The 27461-nt window shown below is 36.0% G+C and overlaps 2 protein-coding genes across 6 annotated transcripts in view; one reads left to right on the top strand and one right to left on the bottom strand.

Annotated features, from left to right (window-relative positions):
- The first annotated feature begins 198 nt into the window (after positions 1-198).
- Positions 199-12816, top strand: fam189a2 (family with sequence similarity 189 member A2). The gene is made up of 11 exons (XM_058775976.1): positions 199-964; positions 2565-2621; positions 3618-3728; positions 4503-4622; positions 5103-5210; positions 5395-5528; positions 6755-6881; positions 7114-7192; positions 8892-9041; positions 10591-10892; positions 11953-12816. The coding sequence occupies exons 1-11, from the start codon at positions 665-667 to the stop codon at positions 12241-12243; spliced, it is 1779 nt and encodes a 592-aa protein (XP_058631959.1). The 5' UTR covers positions 199-664; the 3' UTR covers positions 12244-12816.
- Positions 12817-12991: 175 nt separating this feature from the next.
- apba1a (amyloid beta (A4) precursor protein-binding, family A, member 1a) overlaps positions 12992-27461 on the bottom strand; it is a 54713-nt gene continuing 40243 nt past the window's right edge. For 4 of the 5 annotated variants that reach the window (XM_058775971.1, XM_058775970.1, XM_058775974.1 and 1 more), the window contains 11 exons: positions 27135-27245; positions 25911-25950; positions 25636-25781; positions 23447-23479; positions 22586-22672; positions 20994-21179; positions 20171-20350; positions 19808-20020; positions 19571-19690; positions 18623-18763; positions 12992-17672 (listed from right to left, as the gene is read on the bottom strand). In XM_058775971.1, coding sequence (XP_058631954.1) covers positions 17601-17672; positions 18623-18763; positions 19571-19690; positions 19808-20020; positions 20171-20350; positions 20994-21179; positions 22586-22672; positions 23447-23479; positions 25636-25781; positions 25911-25950; positions 27135-27245 — 1329 coding nt within the window. In that variant the 3' untranslated portion in view covers positions 12992-17600. The remainder of the gene's footprint in view (positions 17673-18622; positions 18764-19570; positions 19691-19807; positions 20021-20170; positions 20351-20993; positions 21180-22585; positions 22673-23446; positions 23480-25635; positions 25782-25910; positions 25951-27134; positions 27246-27461) is intronic. The other variant, XM_058775975.1, reaches the window with a different exon arrangement.

Here is a 27461-nt window from a genome sequence, read left to right on the forward strand (position 1 = left end):
ATAAAGAAAGATTCTAAATGAAACTTCTTAATTTTTCCAATGAAGATGTTTTTGATCAAATTGTTACAGCAAACGATTTATCATTCTGCAGTTTTTGTATTTATTGTATAAACATACATTTGCATTATGTCATGCAAAATTATGTCTTTTTTTATTTTTATTAAAAACTACGTAAGTCAGTGTTTTGGTGTTCAGTTGTTTATTTCTTTATAAAGATAGGTAGATTGTCACTCTCAAGTAATGATACGCACCAAAGAGCGCGTGAATGTTGTCCTTTTAACATTAAAGATAACGCAACACAAATGTTTCGTCATGGTAAGCGTTTACCGCAAAAGATGACATTATAATTTCACAGTCTTGATAGCGTCTTTCTTCACACTTGAGGAACAGCGAGGGAGACCCGCGGGTGTGTGTGGCCGCCTCTTCCCACGCACCCCTCCCCCGCCTGTCCGCTCGCTCTGCCCAAAAAATGTGAAACCAAATCCGAGCAGCAGGTCACAGAGCCTGGTTATTTTAAAACCAACACTGAACTACCTCGACAGGACCATGGAAGTAACGCGGAACGGGCAGTTTAAAGAAATAATCGACAGAGTAAAATGAGGGAGCGCCGCTGTGCTCGTTTAATGTGTTTTGTTGTTGTTGTTTGGCTGCTCGCGGGTCTCCAATGTCTCTGCCCGTAGTTCTGCCTGGATCTTGCTGTCGTTTATCGGGGGCTGCTTTTGCCCATCAGCTCGCAGACGCCTCTCACAGAAGCCGCAGTCGCTGTGTGTCCGCTCTTCCGTCCCGTATGTCCGGATCTCAGACGCGGCTCATCCCGGCGCTGCTGCCCGCTCGCCCGCTGCTCTCCCTCGGCTTGCTGCAGTTGGTTCTCGGCTGCTCCATGGTGGCGCTCTCTTTCGGGGCTCTGTCCCTTAGCAACTCGCCCCCTATTAGAAACTCCTGTCCGTTTTGGGCCGGATCTTCTGTGAGTATTATATTACTGGCCATAATCAGAGGTGCTAATGCTTTTATTTTACGGTACATATGCATGCTACTCGTATTCAAATGCATGCTTGTCAGTATGCCACTGTATTAGTCTACAGCTTTTCATCGGTCCATTACAAACCAACAGGTATAGAGGAGAAGTTTTATTGTGGTCTAATGTGTTTCCAATGCAGTCTGAAACAGAAACGTGGTGCTGCACTTTTAGTTCAGTCTATTTCAGAGTATATGAGCACACCAGACACTGTTATTTACCAGTAATGCACTGTGATAAACCATACTGATCTGTCAATATGTTGTAAATTATTAGCCAGGTTATTAATTACACTTCTAAAAAGTGCCTGTAGTTGTTGCCTCAAGAAAATATTTCAGCTTGGTCCATTATTTTTTTTACTGGTGTAGCCTAATGCAGTTAGGTTGGTTTAGTCAAATAATGGTTGTTTTAGTTAAATAATAATTTAACTGGAATTTGACTTAATTTAGATGTTACCACTTGAAGCACATATTTAGGATTAACATTTTTACAGTATAAAGTTTCACAGTACAGTCTAATATCCAGTCTAGTAACCAGATTTTATCAGATTTATTAATCAATATGACATTAATGATTATTTTGATCCTGGCACATTTACCAGACTTTTAAGCTAGTTTACATTTACATTAGCATTCATGTATTTGGCTATTATCCACAGCAACTTTTAACTTTTAATACCTTAAACATCTTGAGATTGTCCAGTTTCTTAAGTTTCTAGATATTTAGAAACTTCCTTAGTGCTGTGGTTGAATTTGGTCAAAGTTATCCAAAGTTATGCAGTTTATAATATTATTTCCCACATTTACGTATGGTTAATATTTGTGGTCTTTGGCAGGAGTTGAGTGAACTGTTCAGTGAAGTCATGGCTAAGTGTGAATCTCTTTTACTGCCTAACACTCTATAGTGAGTTACTGTTTAGAAGCAAGGCTACCATATTATGCATACCTTTCACCGAGTGCAAAACTACAGCTAGTTCAAATCTAATGTTTATTTATACTTTTGAAGTTGAACTCCGTTACTGATGAAGAAAATCAAACACTGAAAACTCATTGAAATAATTGTGACATTTTACAGAGATGGAAATAAAGTCGTAATGAGGTGAAAAAAATTCACAATGTAATATTGTGAAGTTGATTACAGAATGTTGTTGATTTGAATGAAATCAATGAATTTAATTACTTTGTATAGGTTACCTCACAAAGCATTTTACAGTTAAGGATTTAGTGAAATGCTTTAGATTGTTATGTCTGAAGAAAAAAAAAGAGTTAAACACAAGAACCCATCAGCTGATGTAATTGACAGGAAGTGGCAGGGTTAGAGGAAATGAGAGGGAGCCAAGTATGGACAACGGTATTTGAATGAGGCTGCTGCTGCAGACAGCTCGGGCCGATAACACACTGAGTGAGATGAGTCATTAAAACAGGATTTAAAATTGCTGAAGGCCATTTTGAGAGTGTACACCATCTGATGGGTAATAATGGGTTCATTATCAGTTAATCTGTCTGTGAGTGTTTGCCTCTTTGCTGAACGGACTGATTGTTTTCTGCAGGTCATCCTCTCTGGGATTATAGGACTAACCACATGGAAACGGCCAATGCTTCTGCTGGTATGTGTGTTTTGCCAATCTAAAACTGCTGGTCTTTTGAGGTTTTTGTTTCTATTTTAATAATCAGATGAGTTTATTTTTACTTAAATTGTTAGATGATGTTTACTACACCAAATCAGATCTGTATTGTCCTGAACATATGTTTTCCGGGTAATCTTCTGCATGTCCGTGTCCTTACAGTATGTTAAAGGGCCAGTTTGTTTGACCTTTAAAAGACCTTTTAAATAGGATCTGTGTCCACCAGACATTCAGTTAAGACCTTGTTAATTAAGTCTCAAGCCGACCATCATCTCCTGCCTACTGCCATTCATTTACAATACAGTTCAAAAGTTTGGGGTCAGTGAGATTTCTTTTTTTTTTTTTTCTTTCTTTTTTTTTTGAAAGAAATGAATACTTTGAATTCAGTAAAAATTCATTAAATTGAGCAAAAAAAAAAAAAAAAAAGTATAGTGTTCAAATAAATGCTCTTCTTTTGAACTTTCTATCAATATAATATTAAATGATAATAATGAAATGTTTCTCGAGCACAAAATCAACCTATTAGAATGATTTCTGAAAGATCATGTGATACTGAAGAAAGAAAAGAAAATTCAACTTTGCCATCACAGGAATAAATTAATTTTTCAAATAAAAACTAGAAAATAGTTATTTTGAATTCTATTTCATAATATGGCTGTTTTTACTGTATTTTTGATCAAATGAATTGCAGCCCTGGTGAACATAAGAGACTTCTTTAAAAAACATGAACAAATCTCATCGAATCCAAACTTTAAACAGTAGTGTAAGTGTCATTTTCTAATTCCAGATTTGAGTGCTAATATTATGTTCATCAAATACAGATTTCATCAAATCTCTCTTTATTTTGTTAAAATTATTCACATTTTCACAGATTCTGCAAAGGGGCACCCAAACTTTCGCATGCCACTGTAAAAGGACTGACTAGTATTGATCTTGCTCTGTACCATTACCTCATTTCATCTAATTTCTCTCACGCAGGTAAATCTGTTTGTATTGCTGTCAGTGGTCTGTATCCTGCTAAACCTGGCAGGCTTCATCCTCTGCTGTCAGGGGGCTCAGCTGGTCTCCAGTACCATTAACTGCCAGCTGGTGAGGAATCTGTGCATTTGGACATGTGCTGTGGTAGAGATAATAACATCAATAATGACTTGTCAGATGAGTCATGTATTGACGATTGTATTCACAAACCTAGATGCAAAATATAAACAATCACCAACTGAAGTGGGGCAAACCTTATTAATACATATGTACATTTATCTACTCTACATAATAACATTCGTTGTAGTGTTAGCGTTAGCAAAGAATAATAAGTGGCATTAACAACATACTTGTAAGCGGCTGCATAGCAACCTCACTGCAGCACTCTGGTGAACACCCACACACTGCACTTACTAAAATTTTCTTCTGTGTAATCGAAACAGTAACACAGGCTGATGGGCTGCTTGGTTGATGTACTTATTAGTAACACACAATGGAAAAATGCACATCTGTACAGACCATCTGCTTAGAGGAATGAAGTTTGTCCAAGTCAAAGAAAGCCCTGAATTTGAGAGTCAAAGCAGGTTCCAGTTTTCTTGGAATTGATTTAGTTTTTGGGGTGCTGTCAATTCCAGTGTCTGAAGGCTGCTCTTTCATCATTTCCACTTGTCATGGAAATGTCCCTGCCATATTGGTGACCTCATATCTTTGAGCTGTTATCGCATGCAGCGCCAGACCACTCAAAAAGACAAATGCAGAAAGGTGCCTGGAAACTTCATCCTCAGTCCCGTACTTTGAATCCAGGCAGTTCTTTAACTATTAGTAATACCATGTCATCAGATATTATTATGAAACAAACATAATAAATGTGTTTCTGTGTTTCAGAATGAGAAGGGTGATCTGTGTTACTGTTGTTCAGAGATTCCAAGCACACAGTGCCAAGGGGACAAGTTGATTGAGATCTACGCAGGTCATGCATGTGGCACAATGAGAATCCTGCTCAAGGTGTGTTCATTTTCTAATAAATCATTTTTTTCAGTTCTGAGATACATTCATATAAACCCCCACCCCAATTCAGTATTTAGGACAAATGTTTGACAGCACAGTTTGCAGTTCAGACACTGTTCACTGTAGACCTTCAAATTAACGTGCCGCATCCCAGACATAGATTACCTTGACATAGACACACTAATTTTGGTCGGTCAGCCATTAAGTCATTTGGACTGTTTTACGAAGCCCTATCCATGACATGCAGGTAAAAGTATGTTTATTGTGGCCACAAATTAAGAATTCATTCTCTTGTGGCCACAATTTACTAAATCAAAACAAGATAGCGAATTAGTACATAGTGACTTATTAAATTAAGAAGTTGTGGGAACATTTACCCACCCCCAATCAGAATAAAGTGTATTATGTTAGGAGTGAGAGGGATATATTCATGCTTGAATAGGTTTTATTTATGTTATAGAGTTCTGTCTCTTTCAGAAAGTGCTGTTTGCTTTGTGTGCGCTAAATGCTTTGGCCACAGCTGTGTGTCTGGTGGCTGCTGCACTCAGATATCTCCAGATCTTCTCAACCAGACGGCCCTGCATGGTGAGAAATCATATCATGGAAAATATGGGAAGAAAATAATGTATTGCAATGATTTAGTTCTTGGTCAGTGTGTAGCATAGATTATAAGACTCTTTAGAAATGCTGTGAGCAGCTCAGAGGTGTCTGATGTCTCTCTGCCCTGGTCAAATGCTAATAGTGATGTGATTATGATCGTCTTTGGCAGGAAGAGGCCAGGCCTGTTCCAGAGGAAGTGGAGGAGCAGACTCATCTTCCTGACCCTGACGAATTTGTCGCTCCTGCACCTCCTCCTTCATACTTCTCCACCTTCTATTCTTATACCCCACGCCTGGCTCGCAGGTATCACGCACAAGCCCTCTTGACTCATAGTTACACAGCACACTCGAAAAAACGTTTTAGGTTTCCTAAAATATGGTATCGTCTAAATGAACTGTATATTCAAGTCAAAAATATGATTTCATTATTATAACTGAACCTACCTGACTGTATTGAGTTTATTATTAAAGACACATAATGTAATATATTCTTTTTATTCCATGAATTTCAAAACTTTAAACATTAAATTAAATGTGAACATTTAAAATAATCATTAAACATAAAATATCAAAAAAATTATTAATTATAAATAATGTACAGCACACTGTTGTTCAAACTTTTGGGGGTGGCAAACTGATTAAAATGATTAAAAAAAACTCTTAAGCTCACCAAGCCTGTATTTATTTGGTGCAGTAAAAACAGTAATATTGTCAAATCTTATTAAAGTTTACAATAACTCTGTTCTAGTTTAATATATTTTAAAATACAATTTATTCCTGTGATGGCAAAGCTGAATTTTCAGCAGCCATTGCTCCAATCCAATCTTGAATGCCACAAGATGCTTCAAAAATCATTATAATATGCTGATTTGCTGCTCAAGAAATATTTCTTCTTATTATCAGTGTTTAAAACAGTTGTGCTGCTTTTTGAGAAAACTGATACATTTTGTCAGAATTCTTTGATGAATAGAAAGTTCAAAAGAACAGTGTTTATTTGAAATACAATGTGTATTGGATTCTTTCATTCATTCAAAAATAATACTAATAAATAAATCAATCTATAAATTAAAAAACTTACTGAAACCAAACTTTTAAATGATAGTTTCTGTTCAATTCCAAATTTTCAGGTAAACATATCTATTATTGTACATATTTGTGATTTAAAATCTGTCTAGCATTTTATGATCTATAGCTTGCTTAAGTGTGTCTCACTCTCTCTCTCTCTCTCACACACAAACACACACACACACACACACACAAAAACCTGCACTTTGACCTTGAACTCTTTACCAAAAATACAGCAGGATTTAGCAGATTTGTGGGTGGGTGGCTCAGTGTTTGGCAGGCAACCAAAATGTTTTGGCAACGTAAAACAAGATTGAAGTTTGTGTGTGGGAAAGCATGATATTCTCCAGTTTCACTGGATGTTCTGATCAAACACTAATGGGTTTGTCTAGAAGCAGCTGTTTACTGTCATTATCAACATCTTCTCGTGGGTTGTTTACAATGTAAATGTGTGTGTTTTGGCAGGATGTTTGGTGATGGTATGATTCCTCTTCCTCATATATATGGTGCCAGAATTAAAGGAGTGGAGGTATTCTGTCCTCTAGACCCTCCTCCACCTTATGAAGCTGTTGCATCAAACCCAACAGCACAGGTACTGATGTATACAGTTGTTATATGCCATCTATAATGCTATCGCATAATCATCTCTGTGATGAAAATCAAAAGGCAGTTCACATTTACAGTATTTATTCCTGATAGCATTTGTAAATTAGACCTCGTATTAGCAAACATGTCACAGTGTTCTGGTCTACCAAGCTTACATTGGCAACAGCTCAATCAAATACAGTCCTTGTCCGCTCACTGACCCTCTGTATTTATATCAGGCCCAGAATACTGAGGTGCAAATGACCGATCTGACTGAGGTCCTGACAGAGAGTGCAGAGGCAGAGACGCCCAGTGATGGTATGAACCACTTGTATTCTTATGTATAGGCCTGTGGAGGGGAGCAGTATTGATAAACATTGACATTTAACACTTAGAGTTGTTTTTGCACATTAAACCGGGACAGGAGAAAGTATTTTAGAACAATAGTAGAAAACAAGCAAATAGAAAATTCCCATAGGAAAATCTGGAATTAGAAAATGGAGCTGCCAGTTAGGCCTACATGAAATGTGTCATTGACACGGCTTAAATGAACCTAGTGCCTTTGGTACTCTATATTTAATCAGGATGCTCACAGCATTTCACAGTACCCATCCAAAATTATGTCATCTGTGTATTAAAAGACATGTATTTTAGTGGTGTCAGTTGTATCTCCAGTGCTCTTCTGTGAGGGATTTATTTATCTTTTTATAGCTGTCTGTATCCTTCAACACTTTCAAAGATAGCACAGTCCTGCATGATCTTTAACAAGTCACAATATAGCAGCCACTTGGCTAAATGTTTTGCCGTCTTCTAATGTCATACATATTTTATCATTATCAATTAACAGCATATCAATTTGAAATGCTGAATTGAAAGATTATGCTTTAATGAAAGCAGAACTTTGAACTGCATGAACTCCTAACTTTTTCTTCATTTTAGATTTTTTACAAATCTGATAACATTTCCAGGTATAGATCCTACATTTTTAATGTGTAAACAACTGTTCAGAATTATGGGGTCAGTAATGTAATTTTTTTTTAAAGAAATTAATATTTTATTCAGCAAAGATGCAATAAATGGACCAAAATATATGAATGAATGATATATGAATGATTTCTGAAGGATCATGTGACACTGAAGACTGGAGTAACGAGAGCTGAAAATTCAGCTTTGCCATCACAGAAATGAATTACATATGAAAATATATTAAAATAGAAAACAGTTATTTTAAATTGTAATTTCACAATACAGTATTACTGTTTCACTGTATTTTCAATAAAAAAAAATGCAAAAAAAAAAACATTAAAGTATCATACTGACTCCAAATGGTAGTCTCTTTAATTTAGACAGCACATTTCTTAAGATGTTGCTGACTCTTGTTGACTATATAGATTAGGCTTGTTTTGGCCAGATTCCTCTTATGACCAATTTGGCTGAGCAGTTTCTGACAGGACAGACATGAATGGACAAGAAATAGACTTCAGTACAAAAAAGTCTTTTTACACTGTTCTTAAGCCTGTCGTTCTAAACCTCTTTTTACTCAGGTTTATAAAACCCTGCTCTGGAGATACAGTGTTAGAATGTTACGCCTAGATGTTTAGCAACAGACAACCAGTCGCGTGCCTCATATTCACGTGCTTTGGGCAGTCACGCAAACATTGTATAAACAGTCGCTTCAGCGTTTGGGGGAAAAATGCCAAATGGTGACAGAAAACACATGAAATGGATTGAAGAAGAGACTGTTTTATTCTTACCTTATTAATATTCCTACCAGGAAAGTCCAAATCAAGTTCAGGAAAAACTTGATAGTACAGTCAGCAGCAGGGGTGCTGCTAGGGATTCTGGGGCCCTTGTACAGCTCATTGCTTGGGATCCCCCTCTGTTGAGATTATTGACAGTGTAAGCAGTGTGAAACAAGAAGCAAGATTCCGTTTTTACCCAGGGTTGACTCGTTTAAAGTGTGAAAAGCCCTAAAAGGTTAACATGTTTTTGTTGTTTGTTTGCGTGTTTTATTCAGACAGGTGCCGTCAGACAGCCATATTGAGCCCCACACCCCCGGCACAGTCCAGACAGCCTCACAGCGCAGTCTCCTCCAGCAGAAAACCTCACAGACCTCGCCTCCGCAGGTCCAACAGCGACCCCGTCCTGCTAGACCTGACCGCCAAAGGTAGAGGGAGGAATTCTCAAGTGGTCTGTTATGTCATTTGTGGCAGTCTATAGTCATATATTTTGTATAACGACCCCTACACTGTATGTTGGTTTTCACAGACAACCGATAAAATTAAATTGGACTTGTTTTCAGAGGATATATGTGCTGCTTCTGTGTGTTTTAAAAGCCCACAGGCAGATTTGTCTCGCTTCAAGCCTAAATGTATATAAAATGAATGAGGTTTCTATAAAAGGTCGAAGCACAGGCACTGACATAGTTCTTTATAATTAGTTTATGACCACTGGCTTCTCTCTGATGACAGATGGAGGTTTCTTTTTACTTGGTGTGTGTGTGTCCAGATCAGAGGACTTGGTTTGATACTTATAGAGAAGCTATAGCTATCAGTGGTTACTTTAAGCCCATTTTAAATATAGGACTCTCTGTCTCTGTGTTGCTGATGAGGGTCAACAGAGAGCGCTCACTTTGCAAAGATCTTAAAGGCATAGATCATCCAAAAATTCACATTCAGTCATTGTTTACTCACCCTAATTTAATTCCAAACATCTAATGTATGACATTTCATTCTTCTGTGGAACATTAAAGGAGATATTTTAAGAAGTGAGTTTTTTTTTTGGGTACAAACAATGAATGTCGATGGTAACCAAAAATGTTTGGTTGCCAACATCCTTCAAAATATCTCCTTTTGTGCAGAAAAAATTAATTCAAGTTTGGAATGACAGGTTCATGAAGTGTTTATGCTTCACGACTTCTTATCTGTCTTCTTAATTGATACAACAGTGGTCTTGGCCGTTATACTGAATTATTAGGATTGTTTTGTTTATTAACGTGGTTGAATAGAGCTGTTAAGTTTTTAGTCCTAAAACCTAGAAGAGAATTAGGATTTTTGAGCCATGGGCTGAATATCGATGTCTGTGTTTTTCTGGAAAGATAAATCTTGATGATTTAATGTTTGAAACTGAATTAAGACAGCAATAAATATTAATATTGTAATTATTATATTACTTAAAGACTTGATTGTATTATTTTACAGTGAAATATTACAATAGTAATTATTATTATTATTATTTATATAGTCAGTCACTAACATTTTGGCCAAATTGTCCAGCCCTACAAACAGTCACAACCATAAGCACAAATTTTATCAGAAAATATGACCCCCACAAGATTGTATTATATTTCTTAAATTCTCAGTTTGTATTATTTCACATTGAAATATTTCTTATCTTGTTTATTATTTTTATTCAGTAATAACAATAATAACGATTGTTGATGTTGTTATAGTCATATTTGTATGTAATTATTATTATAGTTACAATTATTGTGCAGCCCGACAAACAAGCACAGCAGTTTTTTTCTTAAATTAATTTTAAATTGCAATTACAATTTTTATTAGAAAATTTGCAATTAGATATTTTTCTCCAAATTGTGTAGCCCGACTTCATGTAGCCCCATGTATTTATCATCTCTAGTGAGCAAGTATACATTTTTGACAAATATTTGTCAAAAACATGGCAAGCTATATCTCATTGGTTTCTGTCTCTTTCAGTAATGAGTTGTGAAGCAGCTACACAGACGGAATTAGGTCCTGCTCCAGGCTCAGTGACTGTAACGGGGCATGGGACGGTTACGCTACGACAGGGCCGTGGCAAACGGAAGCCTCGTCCCAACTCTATGGTGGACTACCAGAGCTATAGAGACACAAAACTGCTGGTGGCCCGTTTTTTGGAGCAGTCCTCCTGCAGCTTGACCCCTGAGGTACAAGAGCTGGTCAACAGCATCAAAACCGTGCTGCGCTCCGATGAGGAACACATGGAGGAGGCCGTTCGCTGCGCCAGCTTCATTGACCAGGCAAGACACATGGCATGAAAACACGTCGAGTTACCTAGGACTCAAAGCATATCCTCTGATACATGGAGCTTTGGTGCTCAAGGGGGTGAATTGAGTTTGAATCCAGCATGTTTTTTGTTGAGTATCGTATTAGATACACCAGGCTTTTATAGCTCATACACAGTATGATATAAGACAATATGGAGCTCATACTGGAGGTGAAAAAAAAAGATCTTAATTTTATTTAGAGGCTCAAACTAAGCAAAAATATGCAATTCGGTGCAGTTGCTGGGAAATTCTTTTAGCTTGTAATGTAAATCTCTTATATATAATGATATAGCAGACTGCTTGAATAAAATGCTTAGAAATATTAGTTGCCAGTGCCACTCTGTATCTTCCAATAATATGTCTTAGTAAGATGATATTTAAATGCTTATTTAATGCAAATGCAATACAGTGATGATAGACATTCCTCAAAAGCCTGATGTGTCACAGTTTTGGCATGCTTTTTCTATTTTTCAAGTGTACCATGACTTGAAGGTGGACATTTTTACATTTATACTTGCTAGTATAAAATATCAATCAGACAACAGACGACATATAGTAGATAATGTACAACAGTTTTGATCATTTAGAGGACATAGAATACTATAGGCTGTTGGGTCACTGTTTGTAAGGTTACCACTGTAAGGTTAAAGGAATAGTTCACCCAAAAATGAAAATTTTGTCATCATTTAAGCACCCTCGAGTCGTTCCAAACCTGTATGAGTTTCTTTCTTATGTTGATCACAAAAGATATTGATATTTTGAAGAAACAAACAGTTGTTGGTCCCCATTGACTTCATTAGTAGGGACAGAAATACTACGGAAGTCAATGTGGACAAAGAAATTTTTGATTACCAGCAATCCTTCAGAATATTTTCTTTTATGTTCATCATAAGAAAGAAACTCATACAGGTTTGGAACGACATGAGAGCGAGTAAATCATGACAAAATGTTCATTTTTGGGTGAACTATCTATCACTTCGTCCATTTTTGTTCTAATAATTTCCTGACAGGACATTTTCATTAATGTTTGCAGGCCATTACAGTTTCAGAGGTTGCACCAGCACAGTCCACCCTCCGCAGGCAAGCGCAGATGGACCTCCCCTCCAACACGCTGCCGCTGCGCAAGCGGCCGGGCATCCTGCACCTGCGCAGCTGTGGCGACCTGAGCACCTTCACATGGGCACAGCTGCAGGCCGGGCCGGAGCGCAGGACAGGTTCCCATTCTCGAACTAACTCCAGGATGGACTCTCGGGCTGGATCTCGTCGCATGGAACAGGAACGTCCACACAGCCTTATAGGAGTCTTCCGAGAAACTGTCATCTGAGTGACGTCTCAAACTGACTGTGTTAAGCGAGGAAATAGACTGTTTCAGGTGAAGGTTATAGTGAACATCACAACATGAAGGAAGCTAAGCTTTGGATAAAGTACAGATGATTTCACTTCATTTTTAAAACATCTGTTTTTGTTGTCAGTGTGTATACTGAATATTATTCATTTTTAACTTTTTCAGTTGGAAGTTCAGCTGTTTCTTTTTATTTTTTCACATTATGCATTATGATAAAACACTGGAAAAAAACAACAATGTTTATTTACCAAATTTCCATCTTCCTTATTTAAAAATGATTTGATTATACAAATTGACTATATATGAAAAATACAATATTAATAATCATTATATTAAGAAAAACATGCTAACGTATGGCTTTATTTATCTTATGTGATGTGGAGAATTACTCGATGCTGATTAAATCAGCATATTGTGAAGAGGATGAATATGTGACTTTTGTAGTTTTATTTTTATTTGATCATTCTGAACAAATGTATTATTTCTACCAAGATGTCTTTCAGAGATGTATGGTGCATTATTACTGAATTTGAGGAGGCTCATCTGCATTATATGGGTGAAACCTACCATCCATATTTCTCCAAGATTAAATATGATCTTTAAAGCATCTGTTGTCTGGGTCTTTCATTCAATCAATAATGACATTTTGACAGTGTAGGATGAAAAACTACCTTTCAAATACTTGGGCTAAAGAAATTCATATTTTTATTCAGTGAGGCTGCATTAGGTTGAATTTCTAAATTTTTATTTATCAAATAATTCAACTGTTTTCGACATTGATAATAATAGGTCATGTTTCTTGAGCACCAAATCAGCATATCATGTGACGCTGAAGATTGCTGAAAATTCAGCTTGGCCATCTCTGGAATAAATTACATTTTAAAATATATTAAAATAGAAAACAGTTATTTTAAATAGTAACAACATTTCACAATTTGACTATTTTTACTGTGTTTTTGATCAGAAGAGACTTCTTTCAAAAACATAAAGTCAAGAGATCAAAAGAGACATTCTGGTTGTATCTGCTCTCAGTAGTTTGTTTAATGTTGTAAATACTGTTACAAACATTCCTGCTATGGTAAAGGAATGTGTCTAAATAGTTCAATCACAGAAAAGCTAGCAAATAAATAAACATTGCTGTTGCTTTACAGAAAGTGTTTTTACTTTTAGACATTGACAAACATATAATTGTAATTACATTCAGAGCAAGTGCATTAAGTACTAATCAAACCCATAGTTTCTTTCCTACTTCAGTACAAACCACACAACCCGCTGAGGCCTTGTATTCTACAGTCTTGAGGTGGGAACCTGCTGAACCCGTCCTATACTCTGCACATCCTGCGTTACATATTTACATTGATATTTCATTCCTGGTGTCATTTTAAAATCACATTAAGCCACTTGTTTTGTTTCTCCAATATTAAATATTTCAATCCATCACTTTTTAAAGCTTGCACATCATTGTGAACCGGATACAGCATGTCCTGTACTATATAGTGCAGAAGTCTGGGACACTGAAGGTACATTGAGGTTGTGGGTTGATGTGTTAATCTTACAGCGCAAAAACGTAACTGTCTTAACCAGTTAAACTGACTAGCACAGATTAACTAGGTCGCTCTTTCGTTTCAGTATAAAAATGCGCAACATCTTTTACAATAAATAGTTCCATGGTGGCAGCGGACCACATATGTTATGGCAAAAATTATGGTGTTATTCGGCCGGCGGACATCGATCATAATGCGATGCCCTTTAAAGTAATATTTGGCCCCAAAAATGAAAAATTGCTGAAAATGTACTCGCCCTCAGGCCATCCAGGATGTAGTTGAGTTTCTTTCTTCATCGGAACAGATTTGGAGAAATGTAGCATTACTTCGCTTGTTCACCAGTGGATCCTCTGCAGTGAATGGGTGCCGTCAGAATGAGAGTCCAAACAGCTGATAAAAACATCACAATAATCCACAAGTAATCCACACGACCCCAGTCCATCAATTAACATCTAACATTAAAGGCTTTGTAAGAAAAAAGTGGAAAAGTGAAGTATTTGTAAGAAACAAATTCATAAAGACATTTTTAACTTCAAACAATATTTTAGAAAAATAGTCATCTCATCTGAATCAGGAGAGAAATATACACAGATGTGCATATCACTGTTTACAAGCCAAAACAGTTCTCAACAAATAATAATAGAACTGATGTTAAGAGGACAACAGTGTGTGAACATTTTCACTGGAGGAAGATTTAATATTGATTTTGGATTGGTATTTTGGCTACCATCAACATTTAAAAGGTCATAATGATGGATTTGTTGATTACAAACACAACTTTTCACTTCACAAGACATTAATTGACAGACTGGCATTTGTTTGGATTATCTGTAGATTGTTGTGATTTTTGTATCAGCTTTTTGGACTCTCATTCTGACGGCACCCATTCACTGCAGAGCATCCATTTGTCAGCAAGTGATGTAACGCTAAAATAAATTTCTCTAAATCTGATAAAGAAACAAACTCATTTACATCTTGGATTTTCAGCAAATTTTCGTTTTTGGGTGAACTACTCCTTAAAAACAAATATGAAAAAGTGGTGTCAAAGACTTTTGCACAATTTACCTTCATTATTGTACACATGGTATATGTTCATTGGATATACTGTATATATTATGCTATATGTAAATAAATATAATATAATATATATATATATATATATGAAAGTGTCTAGCTGGTTTTATTTTATAATGAAGTATTTTGTAATCACACATCACACTCAGTACAAGAATAAATAGCAATGCATACAAAAAGACCATGCTTCACATAAAGCAAAAAACAATGAAACACGAGGCCCTTCCTGTGTGTTAATGACTTTTGATTCCATTAGCAACAGAATACCGTAAATAATGAGGTCAGACTGTAGTTTGGGGGTGAAATACACATTTCAAGCAATAAGAAGTTTTCTTACCATCGGAACGATAACAAGGAGTTTGCTAACGTCTCAAAAAGCCATAATGCCATCAAATACAGTCATTGCATTTCATCACAATATTTCTAGTATTAATACAGATTCAACACTGTAGTAATATGTCAGCATACTGTGATGTAATCTACATTTTATTATTCATATGTTGGCAAAAGATTCCTTTGCAAATGAGTGTGCTCTCAAAAATGAAGAAACTCCAAGCATCGCTCAAGTACACTTGATGGTAAAATGGAGGAAAGTTGTCAATAATTCATAGCAATAAGCTTCTTGTAAGACATTTTATGCTCATTTGATAGACTGGTTGTTTTTTTTTTTTTCTTCAGATGCAAAATCACATATATAGTGATATTTACCAGACTGCAGACAGTCTCTAATAAGTAAGTGACAATGGAGATGTGCCAAAGCATGCTGACGGACAAACACCAGTCAGTTCTTGCACAAATAGTATTATAATGTTTGTCTGAGAGTCTCTGGAAACACAGTTGGTTTTGAATCAGTTCATGTTGAATCAGCTCTGTACTAAAACAGATCAAATATACCAGACCAAAGCTTTCTAAGTGAATACAGTTCTGTTAAGACACATTCTGTTCTTAAGTGAAAAAACAGAGTGAAAAAGTAGCACACATGAATTAAACATTTGACAGTTGATAAAAAAGGCTGTAATGACGAGGTAAAAAAAAAAAAGATAAATGATCTCTCAGAATGGAATTCTTCGAATCCATCCTGAAAATGTCAACACGAGATTTAGATCACCTTAAAAGTTTCTTCACACAATGTTTTTCAAGTATAAATGTTCAAAAGAAAATGCTACCAATATAAGCATATTTAATTTGCAATATTATTTCATATACAGATGTTCGTTTAAGACAAAAAGGAAGGTTTTCTGTGCATAAAAATAAGGAACGCAGTCATTTACAACAAATAAAAATATTGCACATTAATGTAAAAAAAAAAAAAGTTAAACACAACAAAATGGTTAATTTTTAGGATGCTTTCTTCCTACTACCTGACTAATATATGTGTGTTTATTTCAAGAGGTACATTTAAGTCCAAAACGTCTCCAACAGTGTCCCATTCAAAAAATGTCAATTATTCTCAGATCTCCATATGTCTCAAAATATGGCATCATCATTCTGTAAGGCATTTCATCCACAATTTCTATGTGCTCTACTATACATACAGTATACTCCTAGATATACTAGACATGAATTATCCACCACAGATGACCACACCAAAAAAGTCATCGTCATTTTAATAGGAACTGTGTTTAAGAAAACCTTTTTTTTTTTTTTTTAAAGGACTCGATGGTTTGGTCCCTTCCTCAAAACACAGGATGTAGAATTGTAATTCAAATTTGAATTTAAGCAAGTAGAATTAATATGTACTATATGCATATGTGGTTTTACGCTTCAGTATAAATTACTGTAAATCGGGCCATTTTCAGAAACATTAAATAATATTAATAATGCCACCCATAGAAAATGTTATGTATTTAATAAATTAAATATCATTTTATGGACCATAATTAAAGAGCACTTCATTTCCCAGAATACTCCAATTTATCCAGTCACAAATATGGCAATAGTAAAAAGCTGCTTTTGTTTTGTATGGAATTTAAAAAAAAAATCGGTTTTGGTGTCTGTGTGCTGCTATACTTAGTTTAAATAAAAATCTAATCAGTTACATTTTACATATCAGGAAATATATAGACCTAATTAGTCCAAATGAATAATGTAATTATTTATTGTATTAACTAATGAATGTCTCTGAATAGCAATTTTCCTGTCATTCCAATTCAACATCCTGTGGGTTTTGACCAATTAAATAAGTTATGACTTGAATTTTTCTGAATTTGGCCATTTTCACCATATTCCTCAGACTAACAGCTGCCCTTAAAATTAAAGTTGACTCTAAAACACTCGATGGTTGCCAAGCTTGAATAAATAACATCATAAAAGTATGGTAAGGCAAACTCCTTTTTCATTTTGTACACCTAACGATCACACAGGTGTAGTTTTTGTTACCCAGTTATATCATTTCAAAAGCTATTTTGAAGGACACCACTTTCTGCGATGGGGCTCTTTAAAATATTTCTCACTCTCTCTCTGCTTCCTTTCACTGAGTGCACACAGAGAGAGGAATTACACAGCACAGCATACTCACTCACAGCAACAGAAAAGAAGAGATGAAGAGCTCAGGGGAGGCAGTGAAGAGAAACCGAAGCATCATGGAAAGCCATGTGGAGCAGAGCTTCAGTCGATTCAGTCACACAGTCACCAGTCCACAGGGCTGACAGTTTCACATCAAGATTAAGGTTATATCTGGTGACAACAGGGTAGGAGGCTTGAGAAAGCATCGTAGCTTCAGATGTAAACTGGTTGCTCCTGGGCTGTTAACAAGCGGTACATGGCAGCCGGCATAGTCTTCATGTGAATCTGTTCGGCAAAACAAGATGGTCAAGTTCAGTTACACACAAGTGATATCACTTACTCAACTATATAACAAAATGTAAAAAAGTGGCATTTATTTTAAGGAGAGAACACATGTTTCAAATAAGTTATAAAACAGTATATTGAGTGTTTAGGAATATTCTGGGTTTAATTCAAGTTAAGCTCAAGCATTTTTGGCATAATGCTGATTTTGAAAAAAACATACATTTCATAGGCGAGGCACTTACAATGCAAGTGAATGGGATCAATTTTTGGAATATTTGAAAGCAGAGATGTGAAGCTTATTATTTTGTAAAATCACTCGTACAGTTTATTTTGTTTAAACGTACTATTTGAGCTGTAAAGCAGTTCTGGTCATTATTACAGTTGTTTTAGGTGTTATGTTGTAATGGCAATGTAGTTTAAACTTCACACAGAAAAGGAAGGTATATTGTTTACATCTTGCGGCTATACTATTGATATAGTATTTTTATGGATCGGCCAAAATTACTTCAACTGTAAATTCCTCACTGTAACCAGGTTTTTTTAAATAAAAGCGGGGACAGGTGGAAAAAGTGCCAAATTATTCTACATTTTGCCACAAATGCCATGGATTGTGCTTAAATACTAGTGCACTTAAATAGTAGGAACATTCCCTTAAAGCAAAGTATTTAGACATGTTCATGGACATTTTCATAGTCAGTGATAAACTACACCTGTGTGAACACAGAACTGAGAGTGACACTGGTTGATTTACAGTCATTGTAAAAACAACTTTTGGAGCCGCTCTTGATAGGCTTTGATCTACATGAAACAGAGCTAAACAGGGTGCCAAGTTTCCATAGTTTCATGATCATAATTTAAATAAATGGGCTCTCATTACCTCACTGGAGAAATAGTGATGTGAAAAATATTATGTTGTTAGGCAGGTGTGGCACCATGGACCTCAGACGTACCTCACCAACTGCATTTGACAGAATGTGTACAATCTTCTCATGAGGGGTGGCCACAACACTCTGGCTATTGATTTCAATGATCCGGTGGCCGACACGCACCCCACCGCGCTCTGCTATCCCTCCTCTCATCAGACTGCAAATCTGGAGGATGCAAAAGAAAGTTCTGTTAGAATTATATATTATACATAATTATGATATTTATAATTCTTTAAATATTTGAAATTAGTTTTTTTTTTTTTATTCACCATTTTCAAACTGATTTTAAAGTTTTAGTAATTTTGTCATTTTAGTAGCCATTAACAATATATGTCTATATAGATTTTTTTTTTTTTTTTTTTTAAGTTAAACTTCATGAAAATGAGAAATGTTGCTTTGGCAACTAGATGAATTAAAATAAGTTCATTATATTTAATTTTATTATAGTTAACTAAAACATAGTTATAGTTTTTTTTGGGGGGGGGGGGGTTAAGTTGTAAATATAAATAAATCTTAATAACCTAATTCATTCAAAGTAAAGTTGCTATTGAAAAAACATGACTAAATACAAACCATTATAACATTAGTATTAAGTATTAAAGTATTAGTAAGTATTAAAATTCTGTTAAACAGTAATAATTCTTTTTACGTTAAAGTCTGATAAATAGCTGATTTTAAAATTCTCTACTATTTTGTCAACATAAATTAAAAATACACTAAAAATACTTTTCATCATTTTAAATGCTACAAGTGATTTTAGGCATCATAACAATATAAGGTACAGTATAAAAATGGACATTCATTTTGAGATTTGTTATTATTAATGTTTTTAAAGATTTTTAAAGATGAACTTTAAATGGATTTTAGATGAAGGCAAAGGTAATATAAAATACAGGAGTATGCACAATTAAATATACAATAATAGTCAACGCCGATAGATCCAATCTCAGTTATTTTTTTCAAGATACCCACAATGCCATTCTGCACACTAAATCCCAGCTGATATCTCAGGTCTGGTCTTCTGATGAGGACAGTGGTCACAGGTGGGCATCTCACAATGTTAAGTTTTATTCTGGATTGGTTCTTCAGTCCCTAGGAGATGGGAGCATTGTTTCACGCAATAAATGAAATGTAAAAGAATTGGTTAAAATCTTTGAAATTAATGAACATTATTGTACTTCAGTCCACTTGATCTTGGAGCTGCTGTACCTTGATAATACTCTGGCAGGTGGAGAGAGGTAACCCCACCAGGCTGGTGCCATTGATGGACATAATCTGGTCCCCAATGTTCAGCCTGCCGGACTTCTCAGCCGGGCCGCCGTGCATCATGTTTGCTATAATCACCGTGGGCAGGATGGAGCCCCAGCCCGACTCCACGATCACCAGCCCAAGAATCTCTCCCTTCTGCTTCTCTATGTAAACCTGTAGTGTACACACACACACACACACCACTTTGCTCACTGCTAAAACCTGATATAGTCAACATTACTGATAATTCTGACATTATCGAGGCAAATTCTCAAAATTTCACAATAATCTTCGGTTTCCACCAGGCATGGGCTGTCCGCTTACATCTTTGCAGTTCTCAGACTTGGAAAAGTGAATGAGGTCATCGTTGTACATGTCCTGTGTGTTAAGGAGGTCGCTGTACTCTTTCTGGCTCAGATCCTCTGGGTTGATGCCATTGGCACGCAGAAACTCTTGGTACGCCACACTGAAAGCCTGGCCGATGGACTGAGCTATGAGCTGAGCCTGAGCACAAAGAGGAAAACTAACATTATATTCCATATCTAACATATTTCATTGCACATTGGATGCTTACAATTTGATTTATCTAAACAAGAAAGCACTTTTTTCAAAGATAACAGCTACACACGAGGGTCAAGAGACGACAAGGGTGGCGTTCCTCAGGACAGCCGCATACATGCCTTTTTGCCCTCATGTTACTGTCGTATGCTGTGCTGTGACATATACAGGCTCTTTATATTCAAACAGCTTCTGCAGCTGAACAGAGAAAAGGTCACTTCCCGTCTACTGATTCAACCCACGCAGCAAGACGCCCAAGAACACCATCTGGATAAATGCTATTAGAGGTCACCACAATGCCCAGTAACTGCAATATTGAACATGCTGGGAAACAATGTGAGGAGACTAAGAAAAATTAGGCCAATATGGAGGATTAAATGTGGAAAAAGTATAAAGGGCTTTGCGTTGTGGTTGAACTTCCCTTTACTGTGGTCAAAGCACTGTAACGAATGGCCTAGACTGGCTTATTGCTTTCATAAACTGCAACAACAGCAGTATGGCAAAGTGTGTAAATCTCCTAAACCGTTTTACAATGCTGAAGCAATAAATTGAAACTGTCGCTCTGACAGCTTGATAAGGTCACACTCACATCTTCAGACTCAAACACGTGACAGATCATCTTGTATTGGCGCTTCTCATCCTGAGCTGGGTCAGAGGCTTCCGTGTTCTCCTGAGAGTCGGAGCGAGGCATTCTCCTTCTGGCCATCAACACCACAATGTTTCCAATATCAGCGATGTAGGAGATGGTCCTTAAAGGGTGGTCCATCATGGTCTCCTGAGAATCAGGAGAAAATTGTAATGGTCAGAAAAACTCTCCATGCTCAATCCATTTCTACACTACAATTTTTTTTTCAATGAAAAAACATCCAAAATTAAGACTGCATAGTTGTTTTCAGAAAAAAAAATTATAATTACAGTGAGTCATGTATTGTATGTACTGATATAATAATAAATGATAAATTATATAGTTTATTTTTTTTAAACCGAACCTAACAAAATGTAGCCATTTGTTCAGTACTATTGTTCAAAGGTTTAGGGTCTGTAAACATTTTCAATGTCTTTGAAAGAAGTCTCTTATGCTCACAAAGGCTGCATACTGTATATTTGATCAAAAGTACAGTGAAATATTATTACAATTGAAATGTTTTCTTTTTTAAATATATTTTAAAATGTAAATCAGGATTCTTTGATGAACAGAAAGCTCAAAAGAATAGTATTTATGAACTTAACATCTGAAATGGAAATTTTGTAACATTATAAATGTCTTTACTAGTGCTGTCAAAAGATTAATCGTGATTAATCGCATCCAAAATAAAAGATTTGTTTACATAATATATGTGTGTATACTGTGTATATTTATTATGTATATGTAAACAAAATATAATGTAACAAAAACTTTTATTTTGGATGCGATTAATCACGATTAATCGTTTGACAGCACTAGTCTTTACTGTCACTTCTGGTCAATTTATTGCATCCTGGATGAATGAAGGTATTCGTTTCTTTGAAAACTTATAAACAGTAGTGTATATTTGCATTTTTTAAATGAATGTTTTTTTTTTTTCATTTAACCTTAACTCTTCCCTCCTGATGGAATGACCTGCCCAACTCAATCTGAGTCCTTAGCCATCTTCAAGAAATGGCTAAAAACACATCTCTTCCATCTACACTCGACCCTTTCTATTCTATTTCTATTTTATCCACTTGTTTTCTTTTTTTATAAAAACAAAACTTGACCCTCTAACACTTGCACTCTCTATTACATTTCTATTTCACTACTTGTTTTCTTTCTATTCAAAAAAATGACCCTCTAACACTAGTGTTCCCTATTCTTTTTCTATTCTATCTACTTGCCTTATTTAAATTTATTATTAAAAACTACACGTACAGCATTAGATGAACCGAGGCTTGTCATAGCACTTACATATTATTGCTATTTTGTTGGTTTTGATTGCTTCTATTGATCTCATTTGTAAGTTACTTTGGATAAAAGCGTCTGTTAAATGACTAAATGTGAATGTAAATGATTAAGACAAATTAGACTTCTCATGACCTCTGTAAGACATGGATATTCTGCCTCCTTGTGATCTGCACTAGTAAAATGTTAAGAGTGAGAGCTTCTACTCGGCTTGGCACAGTTAGTGGGTGAAACCAAAATGACGTATATAGGTGATGAAGTACCTGCGAGTCTGCATTGAGCACTTTGATTCTCTGAGTGGAGATGAAGAGGTCCACCTCCGTCATGGGCTGAGCTTCACCTTCTGGAGCCTGAAGACAGAAAACCATACACTATCAGTCACAGAGAGAGAAAGTGACAGAATGAAAGAAAGACAGAAAGAGAGAGAGCTGACGAGGCCCAGAGATGCCATGAAGGAGCGTGCAAGCAACTTTACATCTGGCATCGTCAACATTTGGCCAGATATTCAAATTTTTTACACTCTCTCCTTCATTGTGTAACTCTGATAACCTGCGTTTTTCGTTTAAAGCCAGCTAGTATTGCAAGTTGGCATGGGGTTAGTTTGGTTAGTTTTGTTCTTCATTTGAAGTGTTTCAGTTTTAATTGAGTAAGAGAGAGAGAGAGAGAGAGAGTTAACTGAGAGAGTTTTCCACCAAGTGCAGGACAGGCCGAATAAAAGAGATCAAGAGAAGAGCAAAACATGCTGTGCCAGATAAACACCTTGAAAAACAGTCACAAACACAGCACAGTACCTCAGAAAGAAAAAAATACAGAATACAAAGAAGATGAAAGTAAAGATAACTTGCATTTTCTGTATCCAGCAAACTAGACTTTCCTGACGTTAACTTATTCCACGACTTCCCCATGTAAGATCTGGTGGTAAAACTGAGGTAATGTTTGGTGTGGAATGAACAATGGCTAACAGACTGTGCGGACAGACACAGGTACATGACTCATTGCTGGATTCAGAAAAATGGCAGAGCGACAGGAAATATGAAAACACTGAAGTGCTGAAACCAGGCAAAAAGAGAAGACGAAGAACAAAAATATAAACAAAACACCAAACCCATGAGCAATTACTGCACCTTCTTCCTGTTTTTGGCTAATTTCTGGGCCGTCTGCTTAGCATGGAACAAACAGAGACAGGAACATTGTTAGATAAAGCAGAACTCAGTAAGACCAATCACATTTGGGGAATCTTTCTGCTCAATAAGATTCATCTGAAAAGTGACTTCTGGGATATTTATCGGTGTGGATCCAGATGACACCAAGCCAAGCTTACTAGACACCACCCTGCGACAATATGTTGCCTTTGGTTTCATTTCATGGTAATTTGCGCCATCATCCACCAGGTGGCCCATTTGTACTTTTAATATCATGCCAACAAATATTGGTTTTATATTACAGAACGTCCTGTTCATAAAACATCAACTGTACAAAGCATAGATGAGCTCTGCTGAAAATGAGATTAAGAGCAAGTTTTAACTTGCCAGCAGGCTGTGATAATGCATCGAACTGGCCATCGAAGGAAGATCTACGTCATGGCAGCTGAGGCAGCGTGTATTGATTCAGACATCTCTCCAAATGCATGCAATTTACACTTGCCTTACATACTGCATTGAAACCGACAGTCTACTAAAAACACCCTCACTCGATTTGAGCTCATGATTGTATATGGGACAAGGTACAGAGTCTCACACATGCAGATGAGGTGTGACCCAATTAAACAAGGAATTCATAACCTATGATCATCTTTTATTGAGTTAACACACAGAGAATAAAATATGGTGGTACTTGTATAACACATACGCATTTACTGAACAATTCTAAGAGGGAGCTTTCTCCATTATAAGAAAAGTGGTTGATAAAGACCTCATGCTATTTGTTATTCTTTGCTCACAAGATCACTAATGCATTTTTTAGGTTATGTCATTTAAAATGTGAGAACGTCCCTGACTCTGCCTTTTAAGCAAATCCATTAAATCAGACAGTCTACAACAGCACAGTACTGAATATCGACTGTTATTCCGTAAATATTACACGAGTGTGAAGGTTTCACATCACTATTTGACAAAAATTCATTTGAGAAACCCTTTAACCTACTGCTAGGAAGATTGTATCATCTAATATTTTGCAGACCAGAACATAGGGATGCTATATTATTTATTTATTTCAATCAATCAATTTCGGATATATTCTGTGTAAACTGATATTGGATATTAAATTATGCAGCTCATTTACTCTATTTTACATTTAGATTACCATCACAGTTAATCTTTATAAACACTAATAATTTAATAACACTGTTAAATGCAATCCTTAGCAAATATCAAAATGATTGTCCATTTTTCACAGTGCCTAAATTTACTTGTTGTATTTAAAATGATTGATTTATTGTTCAGTGTTTCATTTTTATTATAGAGAAAATAGTACATATAAAATGTAAAAGTTGATCAGCTAATAATCATTAATATCCTCATTATGCTGCTTTACTAGTATTATCTTGTAAGGCTACCTTGGTCAGTTTGATGGCAAAAAAGAAAACTGCTGGTCCAGTGCTGACCAATCTGAATAAGCATTGAAATCCAAGCTGATCTTTTCAGCAAAGCTAATAAAACTCATAATTATAATAATTCGCTATCAACCGTTCCGATATTGTTGTGTGCCATACCACACAGTGATCTGTAACTGAACATTTTAACACAAAATGTACATACAAAGGGACATGCTGAAGGAACACTAAATGGCACAGGTGCTGGGCTCACTGCATTTTTTAAGGTGGAGGTAAAAAATGCTGAGTAATGGCGAATGGCTGATTTATGCTGCAGGAGGATGAAGAGGAGGGAGGTGGTAAATGTCTCTGGTCCTTTAGGAACAAGAATCATGGGATAGGTCCCTGCATTTGACTACATTACTGCAAGACGACCACACACACTCTTTGTTTTACGATCATCTCTCTTCATCTGCTGTGAGCTCACATTTCAATTTGAACAACAAAATAAGACTGCAAAATGCAACTTCATCATGTTGTATCCGTGGAATAAAATGCTTGCGCAATAAATACACGCTCCATATAGAGCACAGCTCTGCATTTCTTATGAAATCCCATTCTTTTGTCCTAAAACTGTCACTTTTGGTTTCTTGGAACATTTATGCTGCTCCTGAAGCAAGTATTGCTTAGGAGACTTCTTGAGGTAGATTCATAGAAGCTCAGGTTTGCTTCTTACAATGACGTTTACAACAGCGGAGTAAAGACAGAACCGTTTCACCTCACCTTAATGCGACTCACAGCCTCCTGAGCCTGCATCATGCGCACGTTTTTGGAGGGCGTCTTGTCTGAGAGCAGCTGGGTGGATCCCAGGTAGTTAGCAGCAAAGATAATACCGTCAATGAGGTCCTCTGGGTCACATGGGCCTGGTACTAACAGAGAGGAGAGGAACATTTCAAAACATGCCTAGGATGTGCGATCAGGATTCATTTCAGTAGCTGAGAACCTGGACGGGAATAGATAATGCAACATTACAAGGAAATTACAGGAAATCTTCTTACCTTCTACGTATGTCGGGAATGAAGCAAGACTTCTCCTTGACTGCACATACAAGAACAGGCACACAAATGCCTCAATACAACATTCTTCAAGGCAAGCTGTTATTATTATGCATACAATATAATAAATCCCAAGAAGCCCTGGTTTACAGTGATTTTAAAAGGGGCATTATATGCACAACAGAGCATGTATAAATATATTTTACTTTATAATATTATATTATATTTTAGATGGTTATAATATAATATGTGACCCTGGACCACAAAACCAGTCTTAAATCGCTGGGGTATATTTGTAGCAATAGCCAAAAATACATTGTGTGGGTCAAAATTATCCATTTTTCTTTTATGCCAAAAATCATCAGGATATTAAGTAAAGATCATGTTCCATGAAGATATTTAGTGATTTTCCTACCATAAATATATCAATAATTTTTGTTCAGTAATATGCATTGCTAAGAACTTCATTTGGACAACTTTAAAGGCGATTTTCTAAATTTTTTTATTTTTTTGCACCCTCAGGTTCCAGATTTTCAAATAGTTTTATCTCGGCCAAATATTGTCCGATCCTAACAAACCATACATCAGTGATTTCGAAAAATTGACACTTATGACTGGTTTTGTGGTACATGGTCACATATAATCAATAAGTCCCAAGGAGCCATGTTTTACAGTGATTTTAGAACTGCCAAGGGGCATTATAAATATATATAAAAACAAAATCATAGTATACAGAGAAGTATTTTATATATATATATATATATATATATATGCATATACAGTATAATACTTCTCTGCATACTCTAATTTTGTTAATGAATTTCTCAGAGATCATACATGACACTTCTTGGGCTTTTTAAAGATAATGATTGAGGGTTTGGCTATTTTCTTTTTTAAATATCTCTTTTTTAAAAATGTAATTACATTTTGAGATCCTGTATTTTTGCTTTGTTTTTATACACACACACACACACACACACACACACACACACACACACACACACACACAATAGCAAAACTTAATTTTTTTTCAACTAATAGTTTTAAACTTTATCTGCTCCAATTACTCTATTTTAACAGCATCTTAACTATAATAACTTCTAAATCAGACTGAATCAGGACTCTAATGCTGTGTCTAATTAAGTTCCTAGAGAACCTACTGGATAAGAATAATTAAGAGTCATCCAATTTCAGCACAGTTTTAGAGGTTTATTCATAGCCTCCTACCTCTTTACTGGCTGGAGATGGAGACTCAAAGCTGTCACTCCCCTCATGTGACGGCAGGTGACGGCTGGAAGACTCCGCCCCCTGTGGGGAGGTGGAGCCTGAGCCTGGTGACTGGACAAAAGAGACATATTCATTAATATTACATGCTTTACGGTCTATTATTTTGGACAACTGATTGAAGAAATATAAAAGCTACATTTACTTGTGTGATATTTGGAGTACATTAGGTCAATTAAAGTCTTGAATAAATAAAATAAACAAACAAAAGAACAATTTAATACAATTCTAAAAACAAAGCAATGAGGTCGATTAAAACATTGTGATAAA

This window comes from Onychostoma macrolepis, chromosome 05 (assembly GCF_012432095.1).
Source record: "Onychostoma macrolepis isolate SWU-2019 chromosome 05, ASM1243209v1, whole genome shotgun sequence".
NCBI lineage: Eukaryota > Metazoa > Chordata > Actinopteri > Cypriniformes > Cyprinidae > Onychostoma > Onychostoma macrolepis.

What these genes read in the sequence shown, in the direction of transcription:
- fam189a2 (XM_058775976.1), top strand. Translation starts at nt 665, where the DNA reads ATGTCTCTGCCCGTAGTTCTGCCTGGATCTTGCTGTCGTTTATCGGGG. An exon ending in AACGGCCAATGCTTCTGCTG is followed by an intron (nt 2,622 to 3,617) that starts GTATGTGTGTTT and finishes TCTCTCACGCAG; the next exon opens with GTAAATCTGTTTGTATTGCT. An exon ending in GCGCCAGCTTCATTGACCAG is followed by an intron (nt 10,893 to 11,952) that starts GCAAGACACATG and finishes TAATGTTTGCAG; the next exon opens with GCCATTACAGTTTCAGAGGT.